The 9,808-nt window shown below is 50.5% G+C and overlaps 1 protein-coding gene and 1 pseudogene across 1 annotated transcript; both read left to right on the plus strand.

Moving 5' to 3' along the window:
- Positions 1 to 323: 323 nt before the first annotated feature.
- Positions 324 to 8,165, plus strand: NTSR2 (neurotensin receptor 2). Its single transcript, XM_046662837.1, has 4 exons — positions 324 to 947; positions 4,709 to 4,958; positions 6,585 to 6,675; positions 7,678 to 8,165. The coding sequence occupies exons 1-4, from the start codon at positions 324 to 326 to the stop codon at positions 7,937 to 7,939; spliced, it is 1,227 nt and encodes a 408-aa protein (XP_046518793.1). The 3' UTR covers positions 7,940 to 8,165.
- On the plus strand, positions 1,708 to 2,383 carry LOC124240126 (cyclin-dependent kinase 8-like; annotated as a pseudogene).
- Positions 8,166 to 9,808: the final 1,643 nt, after the last annotated feature.

A 9,808-nucleotide genomic window follows, 5' to 3' on the forward strand; every position in this document is an offset into this window, starting at 1 on the left:
CAGAAAGGAGTTGAGAGAGGTTAAAAAACTTGTCTAAGGTCACACAGCTAGTATGTGGTGGCATCTGGCCCAACTCATATCTATCTGGTCCCAAAGAAACCTACTTTACAGCCCGCGCGTGCTTCCCTGAACTGAACTGAACCGAGAAATGTGAACGCGGCTCGCAGGCTCCCACTCGCAGTCCCGCGTTTGCTCAGGGGCACCCTTCGGGGGCGTGTCCTCCCGGTTCTGGAGGTTCCCAGAGAGTTGGAGGCCCTCGCCAACTGGGCAGGTCGCCCGGTCTCCGGGCAGTGAGAGGGAGGGAGCGCAGCCGCGGGAGCGGGATGGAGACCAGCAGCCCGAAGCCCCCGAGGCCCAGTCCGGGCCCGGCGCTGAGCCTGGACGCCCGGCTGGGCGTGGACACGCGCCTCTGGGCCAAGGTGCTGTTCACCGCGCTCTACGCGCTCATCGTCGCGCTGGGCACGGCCGGCAATGCGCTGTCCGTGCACGTGGTGCTGAAGGGGCGCGCCGGGCCCCCGCGGCGCCTGCGCTCCCACGTGCTCAGCCTGGCGCTCTCCGCCCTGCTGCTGCTGCTGGTCAGCGCGCCCGTGGAGCTTTACAACTTCGTGTGGTTCCACTACCCCTGGGTCTTCGGCGACCTGGGCTGTCGCACTTACTACTTCGTGCGCGAGCTGGGCACCTACGCCACGGTGCTCAGCGTGGCCAGCCTGAGCGCCGAGCGCTGCCTGGCCGTGTGCCAGCCCCTGCGCGCCCGCCGCCTGCTGACGCCGCGCAGGACCCGCCGCCTGCTGTCGCTCGTCTGGGCCGCCTCGCTCGGCCTCGCCCTGCCCATGGCCATCATCATGGGGCAGAAGCACGAGCTGGAGACGGCGGGCGGGGAGCCGGAGCCCGCCTCGCGCGTGTGCACCGTGCTGGTGAGCCGCTCCACGCTCCAGGTCTTCATCCAGGTACGGGAGGGGGGGGGGGGGGGGGGGGGGGGGGGGGGGGGGGGCGGGGACGGGGAGCGGACGGGCAGGGATTTCACCTCTAATACTCGAGACCGCCCCGAAAGTTGGGTCTCATTGCCCCACTTTACAGAGGTCTTGGGGAGAGACTTGGTTAAGGGGAAGCATTAAGAGAAGTCCAGATTTGAGACCGGGCGACCTGCCTAGTTGGCGAGCGCCTCCTCTCTGGGAACCTCCAGAACCGGGAGGATACGCCCCCGAAGGGTGCCCCTGAGCAAACGCAGAACTGCGAAGGGGAGCCTGCGAGGGGGAGCCTGCGAGCCGCGTTCACATTTCTCGATTCAGTTCGGTCCAGGGAAGCACGTGCGGGCTGTAAAGCAGGTTCCTTTGGGACCAGATAGATATGAGTTGGGCCAGGAGCCACCACGTGCTAGCTGTGTGACCTTAGGCAAGTTTTTTAACCTCTCTCAACTCCTTTCTGCATTTCAGAAATATTATCCACATTGCAGAGTCTCTGTGAAGAATAAATGAGTGAGTCTGTGGGAAAGTTCCAGACCTATGTACCATGTGCCTAGACCTGTATGCTGTGTTGCTGTCTGTGTGTGCAACCCACAGACAAAATTAACTCTGACAGTCTATGCTCCTCCCACTCTTGTGGGAGTGGTGAGCAAACGTTACTAGTTTGGCATTATCTGGGGAACCTGTAAAAATATAGATTTTATGACCCACCCCAGGCTTCTGCTTTTTTATGATCATCAAAACTTGCCATCTTTAGCCCCATAACAAGCTAGAAGGTGTAATGGGATTTTGTGTGGATATAATAGCGAGGCCTGAACATTCAACATTAATGAGGGATTTCAGAAGAAATATATATACCAACCGCAGCCTTCACAAGAATATGGAAAAACGTAAAGTTAAACCCGATAAGAAAACATTCCGCTTGCTTCAGAAGTTGCTTACCACAGTCCCTATGAAGAGAATTACTCAGAACCAGCAAGGCAGGAGCCCTAATTTTTAAAAATCCACTTTCTATAGCAGACATTTTTGCAGGTTGTCAAATTCCTTACCCAAATCCGGACCTGGATAAAGGACACCCAAAAAATAAATAAATAAAAATAAAATAAATACCCCCCCCCCCCCCCCCCCCCCCCCGCCAAACCCACCAGTAGCAGAATGGAGCTTGTCACGCAGGAACTCTAGACAGCAGCAGGAAGCAGGGGCCCCACTCACGACAGTGGGAGCTGCTCCCCTTACCACTACATCAGGTGGACTAACCATGACCTCAGACCTCAGTGGTCCAGTCCACATGCTGCCTGCCCCAATGATGGCCCAAGCACATCACAGCCACAGAGCAGCATGGGACACTCATCTGCCTCCCAGCAGCCTCCACGGGGTTCTGAGCTGTAGCAGAATTATCAGGCGGGATAGTCAGTGCACGGCTGGTCCCACCTCAGGCCTGACTGTGCAGCTCTCTGCTGCACCCTGTGTGGCCATGGCAATGAACCAGCAACCACATGCTCAGAATACCTAGTAGTCAGTTCCTCCACTTCTCACAGACTGGGGTAGTGGCTTCCAGGCTGTACCTATTGCAGAGTTAGGTTTGGGGGGGAAAAGTGTCAAGCGAGGTATATGTTGTGAATATGCCACTAGCATAGTTTACTTTACTTGGTGCAGACTGACCAATACAATGAAAGCCATGAAATGCTCCAGGGGCAAGCCTTTGGCATTATATGTAGTGAGTTCTTTCAGTGAAACAGCATTTTTCAAAAAATAGTGCATTAAAAAATGTTTATCTTGAGACATACAGTCTAAATTAACACAACAAAATAACCAGACTCAAATTAGGATTATTTTTTCCACCTTTTTTTTAATGTCTGATCATTGAGTTGATTCATTGTCTGTATTAATCAGTGTTTTTTGGCTGAGAGAATTGCTCATAGTTTTTGAAAGTACAAAATCTGTATAGTTTTTCCAGAAGTATTTTAAAATTCCAACGAGTAATTACTAACTTATGAATATATTTTTACCTTCAATTTCTGTCTTGGCTGGTCTTAAAGTTACAATTTGGTAGTACTATGTTGTCATTGATAAAAATCTATTTGGTTCTGCAAAAACTAAAATGATTGTCGTGTACAGTCTTATTTTCTGTTGGTGTTGCTGATCTGTGAGCATGCATTAAGATGTAAAAATCACGAATGATAACTCCTTCAAAAGGTGCAGCACCCAATTCAGATATTTTGTACTGATTTTAAAGTGCTATTAAAATGTTGTTCAGTTTTTTAAAATGTTTGCAAAGGGAAGGAAGTGAGGAGGAAAAACCCTATAACACCTATATTTTGAATTTTAAAAATTAAACATTTTTACAAAAGATATATAAACTTGTTTTTCATAAGTCAAAGAATGTCGAACAATAATACAAGGGTTATAATGTAAAATAGCTGCCCCCTCCCCACTCCACACTCTAAGCTGTATTCTCTAGTCTAGAGGCAGCTACCATCCGTTCTCAACTCTTGCCACTCTTTGCCTCCATATTTCCAAAGAACATGCCTGCTCTATTTCTCAGTTGTAAATTTTATCCACTGTCTTAACTGTGGAAGATGAGCAGTTCGCTGTCTGACACTCACGTCCCACGTCCACACACACTTCCTCTCACCATCCTTCCAGTATAATGATATCCCGGTATTAGTTAGATTGATGTTCAGTGTTTATATTATTGTGACTATGTCAACCTTCTGCACAGATGAGCCACATCATATATTTTATTGTATTTCCTTTCCAATATTGCCTTTGCTTTCCTTGCAGTTAATAATGAATAGCCTTTTGTTTCATTTGCTTGGTTTCCTCTATAGCTATTTCTAACTCATTTTCTCCTTCTCTATTGGAAGTGTGCTATTTCAATATGTTCAGACTCATCAGATAATCCACTGGTGTCCTCTCCTAGTGTTCAGGCATCCCTGGAGCCCTCTCTTCTGCCCCAGCCTAACTGGTTGCACAGCCGGCATCCCGAGAGGTCCGTTCCATCGCTCTGTTCCTCTGTTAGAGACCCTATTTTTAACTTTATTTTGCTGGAACATATGCTCTTGTAGCCTCCTGTGACCTGAGAAAAGGTCTATAGAAGGTAAAAAATGGAGATTTGCATGTCTGAAAGTGTTTCATTTTGTCCTCACATCTGTCATAATATGGCTGGGCATAACATTCTAAGATGGAAATCATTTCCCTCACAAACCGTAAAACAATGCTCCATCACTTTCCAGCTTCCACTGTTGCTGTGACAGAGTCTAATGCTGTTCTGGTCCCCATGCTTTGTAAGCACTCTGTTTCATCTCCCTGGAAGCTTTGAAGATCTCCTCTTTATCCCCAGGGCACTAAGAGTCATGAAAAATGTGCCTTGATTCGGATTTATTTTCATCCATAATTCAGGGCCCCCAGGCAGCTGTTCAACCTAGAAACTCGTAGTCCTGAATTTTGAGAAAATCTTCTTGAATTTTTTTTTTAAAAAAATAATTTCATCCCCTCTGTTTTCTCTATTCTTTTTCTTTCTAGAACTGCTGTTGTTTAGATGATGAGTGTCCTAAACTAATCCTCAATGTTTTGATTGTTTCTCTTCTATTTTCATTGCACTCTCCCTACTTGCTGAGAATTTTCTCACCTTTATCTTGTAACCCTGCTGTCGCCCCCCTCTCCTGCTGCTGCAGATTCCTGGGCCCGTGGGCACAGCCTGATGACCGGAGTGTCACGTCTGTAACCCTTGGATTACCTTACAGGTGAACGTGCTGGTGTCCTTCGTGCTCCCCTTGGCATTAACTGCTTTCCTGAACGGGGTCACCGTGAGCCACCTGGTGGCCCTCTGCTCCCAGGTGCCATCCACTTCTGCCCCAGGCAGCCCCTCCCCAAGCCACGTGGAGCTAGTGAGTCAGGAGAGGAAGTCACTCTCCCTGGGGGGCCAGGCCAGCCTGGTGAGACACAAGGACGCCCGCCGGATCCGCAGCCTTCAGCACAGCATCCAGGTTCTCAGTTAAGTGCTCGGTAACAGCCCTGAGAGGAAGGGTCCGGGCTCCAGGGCTGCCTCCGCCAATCCCTGGCCAAGTGACCCTGAGCAAATACTACCTCTCCCTAGCCCTCATTTTTCTCCAGGTCCCGGGGAAACTGTACAACCACCAACAGGCTTCCGCAAGGGTCAGCGGTATCATTAAAGGAAAGAATGGGAATTCTGTATACGAAACCCTACCTGCTCCAGGGAGTGGTATAGATGGACAGGCAGATACTCGGCTACTTTTCAGGGAGTCGGGCCATATGGACGAATACAGGGAGTAGTTATAGCTAAGGACCTGCAGACAGGGAATTGTGGACTCAGACTGGCTCGGTCCCCAAACCCATTTCCCCACCATCTCTTCACTCTCCCTCCTACAGCATTGATCGGTTTGTTTTTGTAAGTATCTGGGCAAACTTGGCCTTGTAAGGGAAACTTAAATGGCGCAGGAAAACAGAGGTCTCCCCATGCACCGTTGTAATCCAGGCACCTGCTAAGGTCTGGGAGGGGCGAGTAAGAGTCGGGGGTCTCTGCTCTCAAAGCCATGGTCTGGTGCATGGGACAGAAATGTAAGAGCTAAGTGCGATGTGATGTGACAAGTAACCAAAGTAGCACACGAAGGTGCCTAGACTTCCTTCCACAGACAACAGGCAGTCACTGAAAGTGTCTCGCCCGGAAATGATGGGAGATTTGCTCCTGAGATACGCTGTGCTCAGTAGTCTTTGGAGGGTGGGCTATACAATGCTTCTCAAACTTCTGTGTGCATCAGAATGATGTGGAGAGTTTGAAACACAGACCATTGGGCCCAGCGCAGAGATTCTAATTCATTCGGCAGGTCTAGGGTGAGCCCAAGGTTCTGCATTTCTAATCAGCTCCCAGTTGATATTGATGCTGCTGGTCCAGGGGCCACACAGGACTAGAGAATGGGTTTGCCAGTCAGGGCAGGAGTAGGAGGAGGGAAGGGAGGGGGTAGAAGGTTAGAGACAAAAGGGTCAATTAGGAGATTGGTGTCACAGTCCAGTGGAGAGGAGACACGGGGGCTGTGGAGGTGAGGAGGGAGGAACCAAGAGAAGAGATGCTAAGGAGGAGCTTTTTAATAAATTGGATCTAGTGGGTAATGGAAAAATAAGAAGACTCTTTGGCCTATGACCTGAGTGATCGATGGATGGTGGTGCCATCAAGCTATCAGAAAAAGGGGTAGGCTTTTTAAAAATATATATAACGGCTTTATAAGGCAGAAAGACATTTAAGTTCTGTTGTCAATGCAGTTAGACAACCAGGTGGGAATATCTAGCCCTGAGCTGGGAGTCTATTCCAGTGGCTAGGAGGAGGTTATAGATGTTATAGAAGGTTCTAGAAGCATGTCGTTTTCCAGTCAGGGTTAAAGTGGACATTCACTCAGAGGACAGGGTAACACCGGGCTTGGGGACAGATCCAGATAGGAATGTATCAGGTAACCTCAGAGTTCCCTTCCAACTCCTGGAATCCAGGAACGAGTTCCAGGGAAATGCTGTTGTCACCTCGGGCATCGTCCTCCCCCGAGGTGGCATAACTGAGAGTCTGTTTGTTCTCCGTCTGTCGCCGTCTGTCTCCCCCTAATTGTGCTGCAGGAGCCATCGTGGCCGTGTATGTCGTCTGCTGGCTGCCGTACCACGCCCGCAGGCTCATGTACTGCTATGTCTCTGATGACAAGTGGACCGAGTGAGTGTGGTAGAAGAGCCCTGGCACAGGGAGGGGGACCCGGGCTGGGCCTGGGGTTTCCTTTGATCTCCAGAGGGACCCCCAGTTGCTGGGTCCTCTGGAACTCTGGCCCCCATTCTAGCTGGTCCTGCCAAGTCTGTTATCTCAAAATCTCCCGGCTGGGGGTGTGGAACAGAGCACTATCTCGAGACCTCTCTGAACTGGTAAGGCCGTGTAAGTGGTAGTTAGGGCTATGGGCATCCTGACTGCAGGATGGAGAGCAGCCTACAGGCCTGGGGTAGGGGGTAGGGGCGACAGCCATCTTATTACAAGGTCTCCTCGGGGAGGAAGACCCGGAGCTGTGATTCCATGAGCTAACAAAGGCCTTTAGCAGACCAGACCATGCATGCCCTTTTCATGACACAGTTGGAGAAGAGAGGATCCATTGTCTTCCTTTTGGAAATCACTATGCCCCTCATCATAAGTGGCAGTCAAACATCCGAGAGAAGAGAAATCCCATGTGGCCTCCAAGGAAATAGCCGTGTCAACAGACGCTTCATTCTTGGAAGCTGCTAGTGCCCCTTACACACACCTGTGCATACACGTGCACAGGCACAGCCCTTCCCACTGCAGAGAATCTCTGTGACAAGGGGCGTGGCTTCTCACAAAGACTTTCTCCTCTTAGTGAAGCCACCTCTCCTTCACCACACCCAGCAGCACAAGGCTCCCAGTGTCTCAGCGGGCTGGACGATGGGCCTGTCAGTCGGCACACGTGCCCTTCACTGTGCAAGGGACTGGGAACTGCACCCGGAAGAGGGACGCACAGAGGCCGGGCGGAGTGCACGGCCAAGGGCAGCTGGTGTTGGTGCAACATTACGGAATTCACATTGTGCTTCCTGATGCAGAAAACAGGCCTTCCTCCCCTCGCCCTCCGGAGGAGGGAGGCGTGCTCCAGCAGAAAGGGGAGGACGCTGTGAGCAGGTGACGGGTCCTCTAACTACACCTTCTGGGGTTCTCTTCCAGCACACTCTACGATTTCTATCACTACTTCTACCTGGTGACCAACACGCTTTTCTACGTCAGCTCAGCAGTGACCCCCGTCCTGTACAACGTCGTGTCGTCCTCCTTCAGGAAACTCTTCCTGGAAGCCCTCAGCAACCTGTGTCGAGAGCCCTACCGCATGGAGCTGTCACCTGCGGGAGCCCCTGAGACCCACCCCAATGGGTACAGCTTCAGGCTCTGGGGAGCCCCCAGAGCCCCCAACCTGAATGAAACAGAGGGCTGAACCCAGCACACAGTGATGGAGCGCCCTGTCACCTCGCATTCAGACTGGCAAGCTCGTCACTAATCATTCAAGCTGAGCAGTCAGCCTGACCCCCAGCTCTGCCACTTACCAGCCGTGTAACTGCAGACAAGTCACCTATGCCTCTTAGCCTCAGCTCCTCATCTGTATAATGGGGATGAAGAGTCCCCATCTCCCAGTGTTGTTTGAGGATTAAAGTGCTTAGCACAGGGCCTGGTGCATAATAAATAGTACATTTTCACTGGCGTTCTTCTTGTTGTGATTGTCATTACCATTAGTATTATTGCTGTTTTTCTGCCATCCTGGAAGTCCACACATTCTTCTGTAGTTTGGTGTGCATAGGTTGTGGGCTCAGATGTCCTAAGAATTTCCACAAATGGTAAATGACAGTGCTCCTGAAGCTGATGGCATTGTTCTATCACATGAGCTGGAGCAGAATTTCCCACTCTCTCCCTGTAGCGGAGCAGCTGTTCACACTAACGGAAGTATTCTGTAGGCTCTGGAAAGCCAGGGGTCACTAGCTTCCCTCTCCTAGCCTCTGGCCTGCGTGACTGCCTGACATGAGGCGGCAGGGGCAGCCGGCGGGATGACGGATGTGTGACCCACCTGGAAATGGCGCTGGGCTACCTGCAGCAGAGGACGAGGGCTGCAGACACGCTCTGGCAAGCACAAGCTTAGAAGAGAGTTGGATTCCATTCTTTTTGTCGGGGCAGGCTCCCTCCGTTTCACCGCAGGCCTTGGTTCTCTCTATTACCTGCACGCGGCTGAGTCCCACTTGGTATGACCACCCTTGCTCCTGAAGCTTTGAGGCCTGCGCCAAGAGAGAAATGGCCATTTTCCCCTTGAGTGTCCAGAAGCAGTTAAACCATAGGTCTGTGAGCAGGAGCAGAATAGAAGGACCAAGACAAGGCTCTTTCTGATCAACTGTGTTGATGCTTCCCTGAACTCTGTCCACCTCCTGATCCACTGTCACCCAACCACCCCACTCTGGTCACTAGCACCTGCACACACATATCACGTGCTCACGCATCACACGCACACACGTCATGTGCACACACATACATGCACACAGTCACATTACATGCCCACACATCACATGTACACATCACACATACACACCACACCCATCACATGCACACCCATCACATGCATGTGTACACACATCACACACACACATCACAGATAGCATATGCACAGACACCTGAACTGGTACCCTGTTTGAGATGAGAGGCTAGAATGGGCAAAGGAAGACGAGAAATGCAGCCAGGAGGAGGAAGGCCCAGCCTGGGCACGTGGACTGGGATCTCCAGATACAGGTGCACCAGGGGTTAGGGCTTCCACAAATGAATTTGGGGGGGACGCAAACACAGTAACCCCACAACAGCCTGTTAAAGTTGTTAGAGGATATGTTGTACGTGTACCATGTTACTTTTCCAAAAGTCAAAAAACTATGAACTTCAAAATACACGTGGCCCCAAGGAGTTTCAGATAAGGGACTGTGGATCTATAGGACCTAATAAGAAGTGTATGATGATTAAATGAGATGAAGAATGGAAAATCCCTCTCACAAGCCTGGCATGTAGTAATTGCTCAATAAACACTAGTTGTCATTATTGCCATCATCAGCATTCTGGACCCCAAACTTGGTCAAACCTGTAAGATGCCCCTTACAGCAGGCCCTGTGAATGAGGCCTACCCTCTCAGCTACATGTTGCCAAAACACAGCAAAGGACGATAGAACCAAAATATAAGGAAAAACAAATTGAGAAAACAATTTAAGAAAACACGGGTGATAAGGAGTTACTTTACATGGTATCCAAAGATCTCATGCAAATCATGAAGCAAACACCA

The sequence above is a fragment of the Equus quagga genome, chromosome 5 (genome assembly GCF_021613505.1).
Source record: "Equus quagga isolate Etosha38 chromosome 5, UCLA_HA_Equagga_1.0, whole genome shotgun sequence".
Lineage (NCBI taxonomy): Eukaryota > Metazoa > Chordata > Mammalia > Perissodactyla > Equidae > Equus > Equus quagga.